This window comes from Urocampus carinirostris, chromosome 20, assembly GCF_059441175.1.
Source record: "Urocampus carinirostris isolate Australia breed hairy pipefish chromosome 20, RoL_Ucar_1.0, whole genome shotgun sequence".
NCBI lineage: Eukaryota > Metazoa > Chordata > Actinopteri > Syngnathiformes > Syngnathidae > Urocampus > Urocampus carinirostris.
The window spans coordinates 11,168,799-11,191,339 of record NC_142368.1 but is presented as its reverse complement, the minus strand read 5'-3'; the positions used below and the strand labels follow the sequence as shown (position 1 = coordinate 11,191,339).

General features: G+C 39.8%; 2 protein-coding genes across 2 annotated transcripts; one reads left to right on the top strand and one right to left on the bottom strand.

The window, feature by feature from the left end:
• Positions 1 to 169: 169 nt before the first annotated feature.
• Positions 170 to 13,437, bottom strand: esco2 (establishment of sister chromatid cohesion N-acetyltransferase 2). The gene is made up of 15 exons (XM_088325377.1): positions 13,291 to 13,437; positions 10,814 to 10,882; positions 10,613 to 10,740; positions 10,278 to 10,551; positions 8,801 to 9,050; positions 8,627 to 8,730; positions 8,413 to 8,518; positions 8,256 to 8,328; positions 7,026 to 7,068; positions 6,392 to 6,491; positions 6,186 to 6,317; positions 6,010 to 6,099; positions 3,376 to 3,519; positions 1,891 to 2,075; positions 170 to 587 (listed from the first exon to the last, which is right to left on the bottom strand). Exons 2-15 carry the CDS (start codon positions 10,876 to 10,878, stop codon positions 455 to 457), a joined length of 1,827 nt encoding a protein of 608 aa, XP_088181503.1. The 5' UTR covers positions 10,879 to 10,882; positions 13,291 to 13,437; the 3' UTR covers positions 170 to 454.
• A 369-nt stretch (positions 13,438 to 13,806) lies between these two features.
• ccdc25 (coiled-coil domain containing 25) lies at positions 13,807 to 22,356 on the top strand. The gene is made up of 9 exons (XM_088325452.1): positions 13,807 to 13,979; positions 14,054 to 14,101; positions 14,171 to 14,210; positions 15,543 to 15,594; positions 15,668 to 15,743; positions 16,876 to 16,979; positions 17,066 to 17,268; positions 22,027 to 22,072; positions 22,140 to 22,356. Exons 1-9 carry the CDS (start codon positions 13,955 to 13,957, stop codon positions 22,167 to 22,169), a joined length of 624 nt encoding a protein of 207 aa, XP_088181578.1. The 5' UTR covers positions 13,807 to 13,954; the 3' UTR covers positions 22,170 to 22,356.
• Positions 22,357 to 22,541: the final 185 nt, after the last annotated feature.

Genomic DNA, 22,541 nt, shown 5'->3' with positions numbered 1-22,541 from the left:
AATATTTAAAGGATCAAATTTTTTGAAAGACCATGTATTTTACCTCTGTTTAGATGTATACTGTATATACCGTTACCTGAGGGAAACTTTTTTTTACTGTACCTATTTTCTTGTGGGTGACTTTTTCACCATTTACCGGGAAGAAAAAACATCTTTGGCAAGAAGTCAATAGGATTAAAACATTTATTAAACGTCTTTACATGAAAACCTCATACCTTTTTCCCTTTCAAAGGTAAAAAAGGAAAACACACACCGTCTGGAATAGATCAACTTTCAAATAGAAACTGCAACAGGATCTTAATTCCTTACAGTACAAGCATATGCAAAAAGCAAATATCCAAACAGTCCCGAGCTAAAAAAAATCTGACTGCACATGCTCATCAAACTGACTATATCACAACCAAGAACCACATATTTATTAACAGTCCAACAATTGCTCGTTCGTGCTATCATTTCAAGCGATGAAGTTATAAACGAGGAACGTGGGTGTACCACAGTACGCCGTTGCAAACTGTTTGCCGTCAGGTGTCGGGTCGGAGAAGGCGATTTCTTCCTTTGTCAGGTGACTTCCGTATATAAAGGTGCTCCTTAAACGGGAGAGAAGTCGTCAATATTGGACCATTTTTCTAAAGGTACCATAATTTCCAGAATAAGACACACCCAAAAACCTCAAATTGGTCAAAATTTGAAAGTAAGGTGCTCTTCATAAGCGTATGATATGTCCAATGCATTACCCTAATTGTGTAAATATTGATCAGTCAATATTTGATTGCTAACCACAACTGCATAACAATGGAGGTGACTGGGATCAAACCGAGAGCAACGGTAAGAGCATGATTTCTAGGGACAATGAATGCAACAGGGATCAGACCCAGGTTGCAATGGGGAAAGTTATTTTGGTTTGAACAATTTTAGTGACACTAGTAACATCAAATAAACAATGTGAGGTTTGAACAATTTTTCTCGACAATCTTAACAGCAATTAAGCATGTTCACAATTTCATTATATCTGACAATATGATGTTTTAACAATTTTTTTAACACAATTTCATTATATCATATCCCAACAATATGAGTTTTTAATCGACACTTAACAGCAATTAAATACTACTTGGTTTGTTTTTAGCAAATAAACAATGTGAGGTTTGAACAATTGGGGAAAGTGACAGATCCTATCCACTGGAAAACCTGGGATACAGTTGACACATCAAAGCCATTAGGTGTTCTCATATAAATCACACTCTTTTTAAGTCACAGAACCAAACATGTTAGTATAAAAATAATTCTGTTTTTTTCCTCAGCTCAAACTAAGCTTTGTAAGTGATAAACATTTTGACCAAGGGCAGTCATGTGTTGACATTTTTCAGGGAGACCAAATGACTTCCCACAATGCTATTCCCTTCATTCAGTTCAAGTTCACCGTATTACTTCCCACAATACTGTTCTTTTACTTCAAATCAGATTGAAAGAAGATAATGGCATTGTGGGAAGTAATTCAATCAGTTCAGATTCTCATGTGCATTAACGACTTTGCGAGTCGGTTATAACAAGGACTGGTTTAAGAACATTCTCACTACTTGACCCAATGAAAACATCAACATTTTGTAACGTGACTAAAAAAAATGATGAGGAAAAACCTTAATGCCTTACCATGTGTCATCTGTATCCAGACTAGTCTAGTGGACCATCAGCGACACATTCTGACTGATCAATCAATGAGCAAATATGGCAGTTTATTTGTGCAACACTAGCCCTGACAGTAGTTTGAATTCCATGCACCCTATTGTGTCTTGTAAATGAAAAAAAAATTCACTGAAGACCATTTTTGGGGGTGTGTGACTTATAGTGTGGTAATTAAGCAATTACTAAAACTCCAACACAGTCACCTACCTTACAGTATCCAGCATTCGGCGCGCGATTCCTTGCCGTCGGGCCAGGCCCAAGACCCAAATGCGACTAACGCCGCACAGCGCCTTCTCTGGTTCGTTGGAGCAGCACCAAGCCCGGTGCCGGTCCATGAAATCGTCTTTGGTTGTATCCTTGTGCTGATCCGGTCGATCTAGCACTCGGAATGCCTACAAAGAATGAATTGATCAATCTCGTTTAAGATGTACTCCGTTATGACTTCAAATGATTACAGCGGTACCTCTTCATAAGAGTTTAATCCGTTTCAGGACCGTGCTCATAACTCGTGTAACGAGCAAATATTCCCAATATGAAATCATTTAAAATTATTTCCTGTGCATCCATGCTAACCCTAAATAGCTAAAGGAAAGATCTTTCTGATCACTAAAAACACATTTGAACTGTAACATACAGTATTAAGATAAATAATAAGGTGTGAATGAGCAAGCGAGTTGTCCGTCCCTGTGTGCCCTGCGATTGGCAGGCAACCAGTTCAGGGTGTCCCCTGTCCACTGCCCGGAGATGGCTGGGATGGGCTCTACCCCACCCCCACCCCGCGACCCTAATAAGCGGTACGGCTAATGAGATGAGATAATTACATAAAATGCACTTACCACAAAGGGAGTCCAAGGTGTGAGCAGGGGTGCACGAATTATGATACGTATGCACTTACTGTACACTTAAAATTAAAGTTCCGTAACTTTATATCAACACTCAATCAGCTGAAATTATTGATTGATTTCTTTTGCCCTTTTAACTTAACTCGTCACAAAATCTAAGGAAGTTACAGAAATTCATAAGGCAAGTGTCCTCAAAGAGCCTTGGCATGACCAGTTGCACACTTTCTGGATGTTTGTTTTTTTAATGTAATCGGAAGCAGCAATTACCTTCCATTTAGCAAGCACATCTATAATTTCCTGTGTAGATGCCTACTTCTCTGGTTCTAGCTCCTTCAGTTTTTTGCAACGGGTATAAAACCTCCCTCTTCAATCATTCTCCCGAGGCTTTGTGATTGGCACTCACTGCTGCCGATTGTATTTCTTGGCTTGGTCACTCACACTGTGCCTGCGTTTCTATTACTTGCTCCATTTCAATTGTCTTCATTCCCATTTTTTCCTCAGACACTTTACAGTTTCCTTTTCAGTAACTCATGGCTAAGGTCACAAAAACTGTAAAATGTGATTAAAAGGATGCGATCAAAACAAACTTGCTGCGAAATACAGATACTCTACAGGTATGACCAAGTGCTCGGAATCAGGCGTCTGTTGGCATACGCAAACTAGACCAAGCCGATGGCGGTCTCTGGTGTTAGCCTCAGGGACTACATGTGAACTGGGTTTTCCTTTGTATAGCCAGCAAGATTATTTTTTTTCTCCCCAAAAACAATTAAATCGAAATTCTCGTTTAGCGGTGCTCGTATAAAAAAGGTACCACTGTATCGGCTTGATTGTCCAAACAATAATCAATTACCTCCTTTATAGATTCAGCCACCAGGCAGCCCACCACCATCCGATTGGTGTTAACAAACAAATAAGTCTTGGCCTGCGAGGGTCTGCTCAGAGTCACTTGCTGAAAGCCCAACTCGTTGTCTGCCACGCGGCGCACCTCCTCTGCCTGAAAATGTGCACACATAATTACTTACCATATTACATTCACTTTTGAAAAAAACTCAACCAGGTTTGAGTCCAGGGAACTGATCCATTAGTCATTTGGGATTGAATTGAACGAAAGAAACATTTTTTTTGGATGCATTCATGAAATTCAGTTATTTATTTAACCTCTTGAAAATGGAGGCAAAAAATGAATTGCTTTCCAAATATTGATCATTGTTTAGTACAGAGGTGTCAAACTTATTTCAGCTCAAGGGCCACATGGTAGAAAAGACACACTCACAATGGCCGGCTCAACAAATAAAAGTGTGCCTTAGCCGTAGGGCTTGGAGTCTTTTTAGGGGTTCACATTTAAGTTAGGATTCAGGTGTAAAATATTATAAAATGATAGTGAAGGAGAAACAGTCTTGAGGCAAAAAAGACTTAAGTACTACAAGAAATACAAACCTACCAACCGTGCAAAATACATAAATGTCATTTTGAAAACAGTTTAATTTTATGCAAACTGGAAAGTAAATTGCACACAAAACACTATGTGCAAATGGTTGACATGATTTAAAAGTCTGCTTTTTAATAATTCTTCAAACTACATTTTGTACCTAAACTTCATCTGATAGAAAATACATTTTTCAGGGATCAGAATTTTCCGCGGATCCGCGGATTTCCGCTGTTTTTGAACCCCAAAGGCATTCCGACTTTTTCACTTTTTCTCTTGCGTAGCAAACAAATTCAAAATCCGACTGTCTCACTCTTTCCTTTATTGCTCTGGCGCACCCTGGCGGCCGTTAGAAAAATTGGCCGCATTGTCGCACAAGCTGCAGGGACTGAACTGCATTTGAACTTATCTTGCAGTATTTACAAAAAAATCAGTTATGTGGGCAAATTATTTTAATCTTCTAAAAATGTTACTTAAATGATAAATATAAGCATGGTTTTGGACAAGTAAATTGCCTAAAACACAGGTTTTTTTTTTTTTGTTTGTTTTTTTTTTGAGGGGGGGGGGCTCCGCCCTGGTTTATTCCTGGACGCTGGCTATTTCAGCTGAAAATGAAAATCTCCATTCTGATCCCTGATTTTTTGAAAAGTACTGCAAAGACACCCAGCAGGTGCCATTTTTAAAATTTTGTATGGCCTTAAAACTGCAGCTCATTCTTCTCGTGTGCTTCTCAGCATTAGTGCTAGCGAACGAAAAGGCGTTCATCACCATTCACGAGCCAACTGAAACACTTTCACTTTTTTTGCGATTGAAGACGTACGTTATTAGTCAATATGTGTGGTGTCCATAGGGGACAAAGGAAACCTAATAAGAAACGAGTCATATCAGGATAATGAGTCCATTTCCGACTTATTTAAATGATAATTACACATTTCAATTTCTGCAGGATTTTTTTAGGAGTTTAGTCTAAATTGGTTAACATTTGAAATTTAAATATTTCCTTTATTCTAAAGCACTGGAGAGTTAAGTATTTGAACTTTTAACATTACCTAGAACATAAGGTGCTTATCTACAATTGTTAAATTAACACTGGTTATTTTACTGTATATACAGTGCTCATTTTACCTGTGAAAAGTGATGGGTCCCGGGGACTCGCATGCTCAAAAATCTATGGGTCCCAACAGAGTTCAATGGGTCCCCAAAATTTAGTGTTATCGAGGTTGAAATTGTAAATCGGTGACAAATATAGAATAAAAATCTATATTTATTCAGTTTTAATCATCAAATTATGAATTCATTTTCTGCATCAAATTATTGTTGGTAATATACCGATTAAAGGGATAACCACAATCCTGTCTTTTTTTCATTTTCTCCTTTTATACTTCCTTTTTTTCTTAACTTCTTTATACAACATCATAATTCGTAATATAATGCATCAAAGCAAGTGAGCCGTTTGAGAGCCGGCTCTCTTTAATGAGTTGAGCCGAAAAAGCCGGTTCTCTAAAAAGAGACTGACTTTTCACTACACAACTCGAGATCGGCGTGCAGAAGAAAACTCGAACCGCGAGACCAAAACAACATCTGCTGGATCTGCCTGACGAAAAGTTTGGAGTGCGGGAAATCTTTGTTTGAAAAAAAAAATGTAATTGGGTAATAATGACAATTTTGTGTCAAAAATGTTGCGTCCCAGGGACGCATGTTAATTTGAGACTATGCGTCCCCAGCATAAATGATGCGTCAAGGACACAGGGATGCGGGCGAACGAGAACACTGTATACATAAAATGTATCAAGCAAAATGAATGAGCCATGGTGACTGGAATTCCCATCACTACTCAGCATTGCCTCACAGGCAGGATTAATATCAGTTGGTGGGCCCGATATGGCCCTTGGGTTGTATGTTTGACACCACTGGTTTCGAAAAACCCACTAAATCAGTCATTGGTAGATACCAATGTACCACATAACAGGCAACATCAAATACTAATCAAATCAAATGGTGTTTAAACATGTATTACTCCCTAGTTCTGAATGGTGGCAGCTTCAATCGGGAACATACCTTTCTCAGAGCGTATTTGGGATCATCTGGCATGACCATAATGATTTTCCCATCCCAGAACTCGGCCACTACCCTTTCCTTTTTCCAACCCTGGATTTGGGGGGGGATAACCATACAAAACAGTCATCACGAGTCCCCTTACTAATCAAATACTTTGCTCTCCTTGACTTCATTACCACAAACTTGATGGAATCCAGAAGGTGATTGTGGAACTGCTCGTGTTGAAAGTGGTCCTCCGGATTGTCGGCACTGTAGACCATCCCGCACGAGGCGCAGGTGGCAGCGCCGAACTGCTTCTGGCCTGCATCCTGTTTAGGCGAGCGTACGGAAAAGTCAAGAGATGAAGCATCGACGTGATTGTCAATAAAGGAAGGCAACCTACAATGATGAGCTGGTCGTCATCCTGCTTGTCCTTCCTCCTGGGGACGGGCCTCTCTTTGGTGGAAGACGGCGGAATCGTGCCAACCAGGAGACTCTTGGAGCTTGTAAGGTTTGGCAAAAACAAAAACAGTATTTATTCATGTATAACGCAACTTTTTTTTTTAAACCCAAAAATATAACTCAGTTTGGGTGCATGTTGTATTCAGTTTTACGGAGGTATATGACTGTGATTGATCAGTCAATAAATATCGCTGATCATAATTGCAAAAACATCTGATGCGACGGGAATCGAACCCGGGTCATTGCAGCAAGCGCGCCAAATCGTAACTACTCGACCCCCTCTGATATGGATGACATGTGCAAAGTTCGTACAAACCATTTGAGGCCACGCAATGTAGCCATGAAAGTAAATCGGTGAAATTATTACTTAATTCAAACAAATAGGAATCTTATCAGTGTGTTCACATTTTTAAAGCTTTTGAAAATCGGATTTAAGACATTTTAATGCCAATTAAGGCCTTGTTTTTAGAATAATTAATAATCCTTTCAAGACTTCTTAAGGATCCGTGAAAAAACCCCGATATATATTTTTAAAGGGATTAAAACAGTCGCCATTTCTAGGAAAATGGTCTCACCGTTTAGAAGCAGATCCAAAGATGGGATACACAGCCGCAGATTCTGGATAAGAGAAGCATATAATTTGAGACTGCTGTGCAAAGAAGCGTATCAACATTAGCCTTTTCATATTGCCAGGGTTGGGTAGGGTTACTTTAACTTGATTACTTTCAATTACTTTTGGATTACTCCAATACCAAATATGCTAATAAAAACGACAAAAGAAACTAAATATGAATCAAATGACTAAATTTTGTGCAGGCTTGGGGAGTAACGGAACACATGGAACGGCAAAAATGATGTTGGCAAGCTGTTTGGATTCATTTTCATTTTGTTTCTGTCGCATTTTATGTTCGTTTTGCCGGAGATCAAAGAGATCAAAGCCAGAAGAGAAAGCTTACCACGTGCTGTGAGTCATCATATTTAGTTTCTTTTGTCTTTTATTAGCATATTTGGTATTGGAGTAATCCAAAAGTAATTGAAAGTAATCAAGTTAAAGTAACCCTACCCAACCCTGCATATTGCGATGCTGACCGCAAAAGAACCTCACGTCAATTCCAACGAACACAGCAGCAAAATGGCTAATAACACGATAGTGATCACTGATGGGGAAAAAACTGCTACCAAGATGGCTGATAGCAGGATATTAATCAACCGATGAAAAACAACCCACAACCGGTTTTAACTTGAACATAGCTGGCTGCTCTCGCTTGCAACCACACCACCACAGCAGCCGCTAACGGCCTAGTTAGCATAACTGGTTCATCTTGCTGTAAGCCAACGCCACTACAGCTATCCACTAATGCAGGGTCTCCTACGTGGTGCCCTCCAAGACCACCTGAGTAGCCTACGAAAATGTTCTGAAAATAGCTCATCAGTGAATGGGTCATTGTCATTTTCCAGGAAATTTGATTTCCAATTGGCATGATGATTTAGTGACAAAATAGCAATTGCATGAGAAGTTTTAATTTTAGAAAAGCATATCAAAATGATCCGTAACAAAATGTAGCTCTCCGCTTCAAAAAATTTAGATGACCCTCGCATTAATGCTAGTGGTCAAGTCAGCTGGTGGTCACCGGCAACTGCCTTAAACTCTGGACATTTTTCCCCGTAGGCGTTTTCATGCAGCGCGAAATAAATTCAAATAAACATAAGCTAATAAGGGTACAGGTAGAAGAGGGAAAAAAAAAATCATCCATGCTAAGGGAATTTTAATTAAATCTTTAAATATGTATACTAGAAAGGCCGACCTTTAAGTGGTGTGCAGTCAGGACTGCTTGGCCTCCCATTTTTAAGATCACAAACAGGGGTGGAGTTGCCATCCTGGTTTAAAACAAGAAAACTGTTTAGTCGTGAAAAATTAATACAAATAGCCATTTGGAGATATTTAATGCTATGCTAAGTTACCTGACAAGCGAGGGACAGGACTCTGGGAGTCTGAATGGGAACCCTTTGTAGGACAATTCTTAGTTCTTTTGTGAATTGATACTTCTCACCCAGGGCTTTACAGGAACTGAAGGAGAAAATAGCACGTGAAAAGTGTTTACAATCTGGTTACCATAGTGAGCTATACAAGACAAACACATCTAAGATAGGTTGACCAAGTTTTCCTGTGAAGCACCTCATTTGGTTCTGTGGCAAGTCACTCTCACTGTCAAACAGACCTGCCGGGTTAAACTTTGTCAAGGGTGCCTCCGATTTCTTCTCCCCAGCGCGGATTTCGATCTGTAACCCCAAAAGGTCATGTTATATAAAAACACAACCTGTTAGCAAGCAAACTTGTGTCTGCCGTTACCGTGGGATTTTTTATCCTTTTCTCCGTCTCGTGTTGGATGGTCGCCACCTGACTCTTGGACTTCTTGTCTCTTTTGCTAACAGCTTTGCCTTTGGACTTGGCAGCAGACGCCTTTTTGTACATGGAGGACGGCTTCCTGGCAGTGCTGAAGAAGGCAGCACCCACAAATATTTTGGCCTTGGGCTTTTTCTTATCACTGAAGGTGATGGTGATGGCTTTTTGAGGCTCAGAAAACCTTTCGCTGGCATTGCTATAGAAAGAAAAAAAGGAAAGAAAATTACACTTTAAGTAGTACAATGTGTTGGAACTTAATTAGACTATGGACCGAAACAACGGAGTATGAGCTATTGGATAAAATTGTTTTTCGTTCTGAAACAGAGCAAGATCAATAAGCCATGAGTTTTTTTTGTCCATTTGTTGGCTGAATGTTTGGTCTGTATTGGTTACTGGCCCGGATTCATAGCATACAGTGGAACCTCGGTTTTTGAACGCCTCTCAGTTCGGACAAATCGGCGTTCGACCAAAAATTTTGAGAAATTCTTGCTTCGCTGTTCGGTCAAAAAAATCGGAGTTTGAACGCCGGTACGCTAGGGTGCGATGCCGAGCGGCGTACGGGTGTTTTAGCCCCTAATTATGCCTCCGAAGACTGTCGGTGCGAGCAGGACAGGTGAAAAAAAGACAAGTTGTTCGTAAAACTTGCCTTTAAGAAAGACACAATAGCCAAATATGAAAGGGGTGTAGGAATTTCCGATCTTGCTAGTGAATACAGCATGGCTAAATCAACTATCAATACGATAGTAAAGAATAAGGAGGCTGTGAAATTGAGTGATGCGGCTAAGGAAGTTAGCGCTATAAGCAAGCAACTGCCGCAAGTTTTGGAAGAGGTTGAAAAACTTGATGATTTTTCTCTCTCCACTGTCCACCACAAAGGTAAGAAATCCTATTCATAATCCTTTTTTATTTTTATACGTTCATGTTAGCGTAATCTTTCGTACGGAAGATTACGCTAACGTACGATTAGCTTCATGTTTACGTTCATGGTAAACATTCAGGGTGTTGGAACGGATTAAAACGATTTTACATTACTTTTAATGGCAAAAACGATTTCGGTGATTGAACAAACCGGTTTTCGAACAGGGTTCTGGAACGGATTATGGTCGAGAACCGAGGTTCCACTGTATTAGTTCTGACGTGGCTGGAGGCCTCTTTGGCGACCAGCTTCTCCAATAGAGCCAATATGGAAGGAATAGTGACAAAAACACAGGAGAGAACTGATGATTGCCTCACATTAGCAGTGACAATCACAAGATTATTTGTTCGCACCCATTTAACTGTTGATCAAATCGGCAAAATTCAAAAAAAGTTTGATCCTAAAATGTGCTGCATCCCTATGCGCAATCATCCTGTGTTATCGCCATAACCGGTTCTGGATACTTGTGAAGCAGCAGTTATGGTAGTTCAATTGTGTCCCACAAACCTGCTCAAATTTATTTTTGAAAACCTAAAGGTTTCAGTCGTGGCATTGATGTAGCTTTTGATGCTTGAGCCCTCTGCCGCCTTGGCTTGCTTGCCCCTCTCAGTCTCGACTTTGCCTCTCGCCACCGCTTTATTTCTCTTTAATATTTCAACCTGGTCCGTTGGTAAAACAGGGGGTGGAGGCAGTGATTGTTTCACTGCCTTCCTCTCCAAAGGAGTGAGATAGAAGCTCTTTTTCAGTCCGTAGAATGAACTCGTCGTAATTGTCGGAGAGCCTAGTGAGAAGCACACAAGTTAAATTAACCAATTCTTCAAAGTTCTCTATCCCATCGATACCTGATGCCTTGCGAGGAGATTTCCTCGGTGAAGGGCAGTTTTCCTTATTCAAAAACACATTCAGATTTTTCCTCGGAGATCTCCTCTTGACAGGAGTTTCCTGCTTCTTGATTTTCTCAGCCAGGGGTCTGCAGAGACAAACAAGTGCATTAGATCTAAGAAAATTGTGTGGTCTGTCCTCAATCTGTTCAAAACACATACCCGTCCTGGTCCACAGAGGACAGCTTTCTCTTATGAGAGCTCACGGGCATCATTTTCTCAATCATTCACCTGAATATAGAAAAAATACATTGAAGGGAAACAATGCCAGTGAAGTTACTTCTTGGTTAACTTTAACAGCAACTTGGCACCATCATTCCATTCATTACAGCTTCTCTACCCATTCCACTGATCAAATTCTATCAAAAAGCCTCAGACTCCTGAACAATTCTAAAATAATCTTTTGCTGAGGCCTATTATTCAAATCCAACAATCCTGTCAGTGACATGTCCTTTATTCCTTCTTCTACTAACCCCTTTTGAGTATCTCTGTCTTTCTCTCCATCTTTCTATCCTGCTTTTTCTCACTCCTTTTCTGTTGCTCTATGGCTCTGACTCCTTTTCTCTGGTTCTCCCTATTTCTCTCTCTCACTCTCTTTGTCTCCCTATCTCTCCATTTGTCTCTCTCACTCTCTCCATTTCTCTCTTTCTCTGTGTATTTTCTCTCTCTTTGCCATACTCTACATGCCGTACCTTTTACATTCCATTATTACAAGCTCCACCGATTCTTCCTTCTGACACTCTTAGCACGGTGTTGTTTCCGCATCAGTTTTATCGGTTTGTTCAAAGCACTGTATCCAATCCTTAGTCTCATCAATAATCTCCACCACTGTTCTCTTCAATAACCCTTGCTGTCCTGACATTTTGTTGAATTGTATACAAGCCCTCTGCTTTCTCCGTCCCACATGCTCCATCATGTAAATGGTCTGTATTTATAATCGCGCTTTTCAAGTCAATGAAGACCTCCCAAAGCGCATTACAGTGTGCTTCACACTTACCCATTCACACACACCAATAAGGAATCAGCCATGCAAGGCGTCTACCAGTTTATTGGGGGCATTAGGGATTCAGTGTCTTGCCCAATTCTTCCCTTAATTACATCATGTAGTTTCTGCCTCATTTACAAATGCTTGCATTTCAACCCTATTAACTCTGAGAGCCCTTTTTTGCCCTCCCGTTCCCTTGCACCCATTACATATGTTATTGCCGAACAAAATGTGACCTACTCTCCCTTCCTGTCCATCCTTGTGACTGGTCAGAACCTATTTAGAATGCCCTACCCACTATTGGAATGAAATGACAATACTTTTAAAAACTGATGCAGAATCAGAGAATATCATACCACTCTCTGTATGACTTCTAAACATAAAAAAATAGTTGGCGGCTCCAGTCTTCCAAATAACGTACATTTTTCATAACTTTGAAAATACAAGCCAACTGCTGCACAGTTTTCTCACTCTGCCAGTCACAGTGGCTCAAGCAGAGGAGCTCTTCAGAAATACAAGTTGATAAAGTCGAACCAGAGGTCAACCAGGTCTCAGGAATGGCTCACTGGCCTTGCAATTATTAGCATAAATCACTGATTGCTGAGGACATTTTTATCAATGATTTTGCATCAGGGAGAGCCGGGAAGGTCAGGTTTTAGTTTGTGTTTTCTTTTTGGTATACAACTACATTTTCTTTAGTGTGTAATTGGCTTTATAAAAATATAAGTGTTTTATTATTTTATAATATTGTTTGCTTCATATTTTCAGATAAATATTTGCTATTTTTATGTAGGTAGTGTATTTGTATTTACTATTTAAGTTTTTTTTTATACGTATTTGCAATTTAAGAGTATGGTGTGTTTGTATTTATTATTATAGCATGGAAGGGATCTCGCCCAAAGAGTAATTTAGTGTAGAACCGCCACTGCCTATAGTCAAGCGTTGTTTATTTGTATAGCCCTTAATCACAAGGAGTCTCAAATGGCTGTACAGGCTATTATTCCAAAATCCCCTGATCTAAATCCTACATGAGGGCAAGGGAAAAACTCAAAAACCTCAGCATGAGGAAAATGAAGAAACCTTGGAAAAAGACCGCACAAGAGGATGACCAGGCAGCAATGCTTGATGCATTAAGAAATGATACACAGATATTGTCAACATGAAATATAGGTCATACATTAGCTATAGAATATTAGTGTTTTAAGCCTAGATTTCAAAAGTTCCACATAGGTTGAAGGTCGAATCTCAGAGGGCAGAGCGTTCCACAGCAAACACTCATTTCCCTGGCACTGTCACACAAAATCCTGTTGCACCAGTCAATTTAGATAATGACAGTACAGTATAATGAAGAAAATCCAAAACACGAAATAAGTGTGATCATTTTGCCTGATTTTCTATCACTGCATTGTGGACTACGAAAACGGAATGAAACCTTATACTAAATTAGGACGAAATGTCAAAGGTTTTAACGATTGGGCTGTGAAATGACGTCGAATGCAAAAAACACGTGTTAACAGTAAATACGGTTTCAATCAAATAAGTTAAGAAATTAGAACTCGCGTTCGCCATTTCGAGCTAGTCAATCCTTCAAAATGAGCTTTTTTTCTTAAAAATCGCGGACTCGGATAAGGCAATAAACATGTTAATAAATTACCTAATCCGTCTGATGGATTGTAGATGACGTATTGTAATCTCAAATGAAGATAATTTAGTGTAATACACTAAAAAAAAGCCGGCAGACTGGTGCTTCTATTTCCCCGCGTTTCCTCGATCTGTTTTGAATGGCGCGCTCCGATTCAGACGAAACAGGAAGCTCTATTTAGCGGGAAATACCACAATAAAAAGGCCGTGTCAGTTGTTTGAGAAGCTAAAACTTATCTTAAAATTATGTTTTTGATCACTTTTGGAGACATTTATAACATTTGGTGAAATATAGAAAACACAAAAAACACTAAATATGTGCTAAGATTGATTGATCATTTCCGGGTTTTCCGTCTTATAAAATGGTCCACGTCGTTTTTTATTCGAAATAAAATACGCAAATAACCTTGGTTATAATTATGAATGTTGAAAATGTGAATAAGTGTGTTTTAAAAGGTGCGCAATTTTGTTACTCAACCCAATTTTATTGTTAAAGGGATCCAGAGTTCACTTCCGCGGGCATGCCGGATATCAACTTCCGGGTGCTGGTCTCCATGCGCTTTGACAGCAAAGGCAATAATGAAATAAGTTAACTTTTAAACGGATGCATTTTTTTGCTCAGTATAAATTTCCTTATTTTTTTCATTTTTGAGTCACTTGTTAAGAATCCCTCCAAAATGGTGTTTTACTTTACAAGTTCAGGTGAGTTTGTAGCAGTGTTAGCCTGGTTAGCTCTCGTGTTTGTGCTCATTTTGCCGTCTCTGTTCTCCTCTCAGTGGTGGAGCCGCACTATACAATTTACATGGGAAAAGACAAGTACGAAAGTAAGCTAACACGGGAAAACATTTATTTATGGTTCAGATGTTTCAATAACTTAACTATCTTATACCCAGACGAAGATCTCATCAAGTACGGTTGGCCTGAAGACATTTGGTGAGTTAAGCCACAAGCACTATAATTAGAATAATGTCAAATGGACCAAAAGCCGGCATTAAACATGTTGGTACTTTTTCTAAAACAATTATAACATGATTAATAATGACTAATATAATATTAAAACAAGAATGGACGTAAATCCGAGTCATGTCACATTTAGATAGATAGATAGATACTTTATTCATCCCCAAAGGGAAATTCAAATTTCTAGCAGCATCCCTGAGCTGAGAACAATACAATAGTAAAACAAGAAGAATACAATAAAAAAATACCCAGTGTGACGTGCAAATGCCCACTGTAGCGTGTTATATAGAATAACTAAATAGTGCTACACAGAATACATATTGCAATAAGATTCGGTAATATGCAATGTATTTCTATAGCTCATAATCATAAAAGTCTCAAGGGCTGCAGAACAACATTACAATAACCCCTGTTCTAAAACCACGAGAAAAAATAAGAAACCTTTAGAAGGGGTCGCACATGAAGTAAGCCCCCCTTCTGAGGAGCCTGCAATGTGTGTTGTGAGGGCATTAATAGACAATACACAGTCCGTGATGCGTGAGCAACTTCTGTAGATTGCATAAACTCTTCTGTTGGGTCAGGATTTGGCCTCTACCTAAAGCTACCTTTCTTTCTTCATTTTAATGCTATATTTAAAAATAGTAATATAAAAAAAGCATTTCGGTCTATTGTTTTATTTCAAAATATTCTTTTTTTTTGTGCTTTATTTTTCCATCCGACCAAATTTTCAATATTTGAATAGCGAATAGGAAATGAAACATGTGTTGTTTTTTTTAATCCGATTCATCGATTAATCAAAATTATAATCGACCAATTAAAATAATCATTAGTTGCAGCCCTAGACCCATAGTACATTTTCAGAACCAGTCCGCAGGCTATTCAGGTGGTCCTTGGGGGTTACCTCGTGCCTGTGGGCACCAAATTGGAGACTACTGCTATAGACCAGCGGTGGCGAACAAGTTAGACATAAAGAGCCGAAATTTTTAACTGTGAGAGCCAAAGAGCCACACCACGCACTAAACTGCCATGACAGACACACACACACAATTAAAAACACATTATTTCACATAACACACTCCTCACTTTACAACAAGTATTGTTCTTGTTTTGATTCCAAGGAAAGTGTCCACCCTCAATACACACAAAAAAACTAAACATGAAACAAGGCAAAGAGCCACAGTATATAGAAAATATAATGAGACAAAGAGCTGCTTTCTTATTGGCCAAGAGCCACGTGCGGCTCCAGAGCCGCATGTTCGCCACCCCTGCTATAGACATATGACTTCTAATGTGTTTTTCTGACAGGTTTCACGTAGACAAACTGTCTTCTGCACATGTTTATCTCCGCTTACCTAAGGTGAACAAATTTGAATGTTATGTCATTGATGGTTTTGCATAATAATCCATGTATCCTTATTTGCCTGATTTAGGGTGTGACTATCAACGATATTCCCCCAGAGGTGTTGATTGACTGTGCACAGCTGGTAAAAAACAACAGCATCCAAGGTCTCATTGTCATACAATTATACAAAATGTAAATGTTGATGATGAAGTGTCTTATGAGCAATGTTCCCTCTAAGCTGCTCGTTCACTGCCCGCACATTCTCAGCGCACAAGAAAATCTAGCCAGCGCACAAAAATCAGGGCTTGAAATTCCTAATTAAGAAGCGACTTAAGTCAAAGTTACAGTGCATGAAGGTAAAATACACTGGTTCCCCTGATGCTGTTTTCTAATTGCGGTATTTTGAAGTCAATCTCGAAGTCGAACGAAGTTGAGTAAAGTCTGTAGAGTTTTTAGAGAACCGGCTTCTTCGGCTCGGCTCACAAAAGAGAACCGGCTCTTTTGGGTCCCAAACGGCTCTTCAGGTTGTTTTTGCTTCTTTAATCCCTACATGACCAAATATTATGTAAAATTGTGCAAAAAATGACTTAAAGGAAGGGGGGGGATAGAACAAAAAAGAAAAAAATATCAAAATGAAAAAGTAGTGAAAAGCCGAGAAAAAAGAAACAAAAGGAAGAGAAAAAAGAAGGAAAAAATCAGAAAAAGCCAGAAAAAAAGAAAAGAAACAAAGTAAAAAAGTAAATAGAGAACAAAAAGAATAAAGTAACAGCTAGGAAAAAATAAACACAATGAGATTTTTTTCAAGGAATTAAAAAAACAGGGAAAAAGAAGTTTGTGTTGCATTCAAATAATTTCCAATTATACCAAGTCAATCTTGTTGGCAACATTGTATTTCCACTAAAAAATGTGATTAAATACAGTTCTGTATCTTGCAACCGACTAAAGAAGCCCCCAAAATGTTAGTATTAAGCGACAAAAGATACCAGGAAAAAAAAAAATTAAAATCTTGTGAAAGAATTGTAAAAACAAATGACGTTTGTAGGCCGTACAACCTTTGCAATAGTACATTAGTCAATTCATTCTAAAGGGAAAAATAATTTTGCATTGTCGGAAACTCCGCAAAATGTAAGGTGATGTCAAGTTTTGGACATGTTTGATAATGACTTAGTTGCCACACTTGGGATTGCTGTTGCTCACTGTTGTTTCAAGCGTTGCTCACCGACTTTGTGTGAACGCTCAGACCCGTGGAAAATTACAGGTAACATTGCTTATGAGTGTGGATTTGTGTGTGTACAGGCTGTAAAATGAACAACATTAATGTGGTTTACACACCGTGGGCCAACCTGAAGAAGACCGGAGACATGGACGTGGGACAGATCGGCTTTCATCGACAAAAAGAGGTCGAAGAATCGAGGAAATTTGTCTCCGTGGTTTGGATTTGTAAGTGACGACTCTTCTTTGTTTTTGGGGTGTTTCGTCATGTTAGGTGAAAACGGTGGCCGTGGAGAAGAAAGTCAACGAGATAGTAAACCGGTTGGAGAGGACTAAAGACGAGCGCTACCCTGACCTAGCGGCCGAGAAGGAGTCGAGGGACCGCGAGGAACGCAACGAGAAAAAAGCTCAGCTGCAGGAGCAGAAAAAGCGTGAGAAAGATGAACAGAAGAAGAGGAAGGAGATTGAAGAGCTCAAGTCAGTCATTTTTCATGCATCTTCTCCTTAAACAAGAACCGTAAATTCCGGACTACAGAGCGCAACTGATTTAAAGCCGCATGCTTAAATTTAAGGAAGAACATCAATTTGGTCATAAAAATGAACTAATTCACATCCTTTTTTTACATAAAAACAAAAAAGAAAATCAGCGGGGAAATGTCTAGTACAGAAAAGTATCATTAGCATATGCAGCAGTGCGACAAAAACATTCTCAAAACAAAACTCAATGTACTGTTCTGACTAAAATTCCGAAGCCTGTACAATCACAATTGCCCGTACATTTGCTGTGCGTTGCGACTGATCTTAAGCTCTCCCATCCTTGCACACATGTCAAAGCGATTGAGAAGAGACCAAGTATTGCTACTACAACATAAAAAAAAATCATAATGCATGTCGACACTTAGGAGGGGTACACGATAATTATTGGGCTGACAGTTATCCAACTGATAAACACCCTAATACAGGGGTCGGGAACCTATGGCTCGCGAGCCATATATGGCTCTTTCTATGAGTATCTGTGGCTCAGAGACAAATTTGATTGCATGCAAAATTTCTCCATCTTGTTCAAAACTTGAAAGGTCTATCCTATTCAGGTACACGCAAAGCCAAACCTAAGCTAGATAACATCGAATTACTTCGCAGTTTATATAGGGCACGTTTTTCACTACAATTTACAGTCAAGGTGTCACACAAAAAAAGGGGGGAAAAAAACTCGTTTTGGCTGTGCAACGCTAAAGAATCCTTTATATAAAAGTTCACTATATAATCTGTGTTCAGTGTTCAGATACCTTATGATGAATCCACAGAACTGTAAATACGCCAAAACACCGGAAGATAACTTAGTCATTTGATTGGGTGAGTGGGAGGGATGGGTGGAGCTATGCAAAAAGTGCAAGCACTCCCTCCCGTCTCTCGCCCTACTCCGTCTGCGCCAAAGGTAAGCACATCAGGCTCCCTGTTCTCAAAATGTTGTGACGTTTTTACAAAATAAATGCTTGCATCTGGTTTTGAAAGCAATATGTAGGAAAAAAGGGTCAAAATGAGTTTAACCGATCTTGAGTAATTGCAAGAAAGAGACAAGTTTAAAGTGGTATGTTTGTTGATTTTGGGACAGGGGCTCCGGCATTATTCTCTTTTCATGATTTTTTATCAAATCATCAAAAATAAATGTGCTGAAGACTAAGCTTTTGTCTGGGGCGCAGGTTTAGCAATTTAGTAAATTTGTCTCATAATATATGGTGTGGCTCTTTCCCAAAATAAAATTATATTTTCCGCACTATAAGGCGCACCTAAGAGTCTTAATTTTTTTTCAAAAGCTGACCATGCGCCTTATAATACAGTGCGCCTTATATATGGCTCAACATTAAATCACAAGGTCTTGCAACTTGCGCAACAGCCGCCAATTTGACGGGGAAATGCGAAGACGATCGGTGCCGTCTCTGCGGTGAGGACGAAGAATCGGCCGAGCATCTCTGGCTGCGGTGCCCTGCACTCCAGTCTGCCCGATACCGCCGCCAGCTGGGATTCTCCTTCGGAGAACTACGGAGCCTCCCACAAGCGAGTCTAGCGCTACTGAGGATTATCCTTAGGCGCCTTGAGTGACTTAACAACAGCAACAGCCGCCGACTCGATTTTACCCCGAACGTAGAGTAGTCCGCGCTGTATGCTGGGATTTATATACTGGCGTTTCATTGGCTAACCAATGTGTCAATCATCATTTGAATCGATCACTATTGGCTAAAGTTATTCGGAGCCTCGGATAGGCTAGAGGGCCGAAACAAACACTGCAATTGTCCGAAAAAGATGTGTCAATCATCCATTAAATCGATCACTATTGGCTGAAGTTATTCGGAGCCTCGGATTGGCTAGAGCGCCAAAACAAACCCTGCAATTGGCCAAAAAAGATGTGTCAATCATCCGTTAAATCGATCGCTATTGGCTGAAGTTATTCGGAGCCTCGGATTGGCTAGAGGGCGGAAACAAACCCTGCAATTGGCCAAAAAAATGTGTCAATCATCAGTTTAATCGATCGCTATTGGCTGAAGTTATTCGGAGCCTCGGATTGGCTAGATGGTCACAACAAACCCTGCAATTGGCCGAGTTTAGCAATGGCGTAGCAAGCTTGCTAAAGTACATCATAAAGAAACGTGTTTTATTAGTCTGTATTTGCAAATAATTTACTCTCCTGGATTTACTTCACTCACGGTTGTAAGAAGACCATGATTGCGTATCATTATTGAACGTGAGAACTTAGGTGAGTTATGCGGCTTTATATTTTCCCGGTATCTTGTTTTAGAACGATCTTGATGTTGCTGTGATGAGTTGAGTGAATTAAACTCAATTCCAAGTGTTTATTGTCATATGCACAGTAAAGTTACGAGCGAAAACGAAAATGGAAACTAAGGAATGGTTGGCATTTCTTGAATCCCAAGACTTGAACCTGCCGAATGATATTTGAAACGATGCATTTGAGTGACATCGTACGGACACCGCATCCGCACGTGTCTACGACACGTATTTGCTTCTTTGCAAGATTTGGGAATGTTAAGGGGGTAATCGGTTGGACTGAATCATCTGACTGTTTTGTCGACGTTCCCATTGTAGCGCCTTATAATCCGGTGCGCCTTATCTATGGAAGATATAGGACCAAAAACTATTTTTTGGGGGTGCGCCCTATAATCCGGTGCGCCCTATAGTGCGGAAAATACGGTAATATTTTATGGCTCTTTGAGTCAAAAAGGTTCCCGACCCCTGCCCTAATATGATGCCACAGTTTTCGGCCTGATAGAATAAATATACCCGCTAATTCCAAGCATTTTTGTATAATGATTTTTTTTATGAAGTAGTAGTGATACTTGGTCTCCTCTACACTTTATCATGTGCGCAAGGGTTAAGAAAGCTTAAGACCAGTCGCATGGCTCGGCATGTGTACAGCCGTCGTTATTGTACGCGCTCCTGTATTTTAGTCAGTGCAGTGCATTTTATTTTGAGAATGTTTTTATCGCACTCCTGCGTATATGTTAATGCATTTTTGATTTATATTGACAGTCCGCAAACAAGTGTTTTAATCGGTGGCAGAATCAGTTCCCCACTGATTCTTTCAAGGCTGTGTTTTCACAAGACAGTGCATCACAAATTAGATGATGAGCAATTGGCTACTTAAGGAGTCAAAGTTACTCCATCCATTTTCTCATGCTTCATTGAATGTCTTCATTTTGACATTCAGAGCGCTGGGCAGAAATCCCATTGTGTATTACCCCCTAAGGGACCTCGCGATGCTTTGTTTTGACTTCAACCCTCAACCTCTGCACCGTGGGGCTGCGCGCTAACCACCCAGCCGCCGTGCCGCCCTATGGTTTTATTAGAAATACGCAAATAAATAAATAATAGATAAATACCGTAAATTCCGGACTATAGAGCGCACCTGATTATAAGCCGCACCCACCACATTTCGGGAGGAAAACCGATTTTGTACATACACAAGCCGCACCTGTATATTAGCCGCATGCGCCCACATTGAAAAAACCTAATACAAACACGAAATTAACCCATACCGGATACAGCCCAGAAGACACAGCCGGCAAATTGAACGGAAAATGATACCAGTACTTAAAATATAATGCAAACCTGCTGAGTCCGGGTGCCCGTTGAAAGCAATCCAAGGAAAAAAGTGTATATTTCCAAAGGTAAGGGTGGGAAAAATATATATCCACTATTGTCGGCTGCGTCCACAAACACGTCTCACCTTTACTCCACTTCCCATCAGCCCGCGTTTGCCCCGCCCCTTCTTTCTCATTTGCTCGTACAAAACACATCAGAATAAGTCTCTAAAATAAATACATTACAAAGATATACAGTTGCAAATACATATTATACATGGTTACACATATTTACAAAGAAAGACGGTACACCGAGAGAGTTTTCAAAGCTTCAATAATAATATTATAACTTTCATCCCAAACCGTGCCTGTGAAGGGTAGCAAAACGCTACTAGCAACACGCTCTCAACACAATAAACAGCTCTGTTAAGAAAACATACCGTACTTGTAGTAAGCACGGTGAACTGTCCTCATCTTCCTCCATATAATTGACGTCCTCAAAGTCGTCCTCCTTCAGTATGGGAAGGGGACTTTTGTCATATAGACGTCGTCCCACGCTCCCTTATTCAAGAACACGCTAGATTCACGCACGCAAAGTAACATTTACGTGCGGTAGCTCTGTTTCCTTCTGTATCGGACAGCTCGATTGCGTTTAGCTTGAAAGATGCGTCATGTGCCTTTCTTTTTGCAATTTGCATGATGAGAATATGTCTACGCTAAATTAATTTGTGCACAAACTAAAAAGTTGCAGTCTAAATCTTACCTTTTGTACTAGAGAGCCGCTGGCGGCCGTTAGGAAAATGACATAAATATGCCGCATCACTGAATAAGCCGCAGGATTGAAAGTTTGGGAAAAAAGTAGCGGCTTATAGTCCGGAATTTACGGTAAATAAAAGTGTGAACTATGCAGGTTTTGACTAATCGGATTGCAACCCCTACGAAAAAGCTAGAGATTACTTAATGAGAAATATAAAAGTTATTTTCAATAACTTCACATGCATCTTATGTTTTAAATTATTATATATTTTTGATAATATACGCTTGAGAGCCTGGCGGGACCAATTAAACGATAGCAGCCCGCCAGAATCTTCCTATGTAATGGAAACACTGATGGTCAATTTGAATTTCTCTCGTGTAGGTGCTACACTTCACTGATGAAGAACGAAAACATGCAGACCAACGAGGTGAGCATGCACGCAAACTAGCTACTTTAAAGCAAGCCTCATGTATAAATAACTTGTTTCTCTGCAGGGAGGCTACGATTCCGACGACTTCATGTGAGGAGGATTTTCACAACAAAACGAGATTCTGAAATGGAAAGCGAAAAGGACAAACGGAGCAACGACGAAGCTGGCCCAAACTAACATGGCCGCCGATTCTTGGAACATGGACACTCCCAAAGCTACACGAGACAAGCTAAAGACAGTTTAAGGGGGACATAAAACTGATCGCGCCATTTTTTAATCAATTGCTCTTTCTTCTTTTATTTTTGCATATCAAATGTTTACTGTCCGGGCCGTTTTCTTGCAGATTTTAAATGAATCCAAATGCATTTTCACAGCTGACCCGACACGAACGATGCAGGGTTCATACGGGTGCTTGATATCCTTGAAAAGGCTTGAATTTTAATGTTTTCGAGGTTTGAAAAGTACA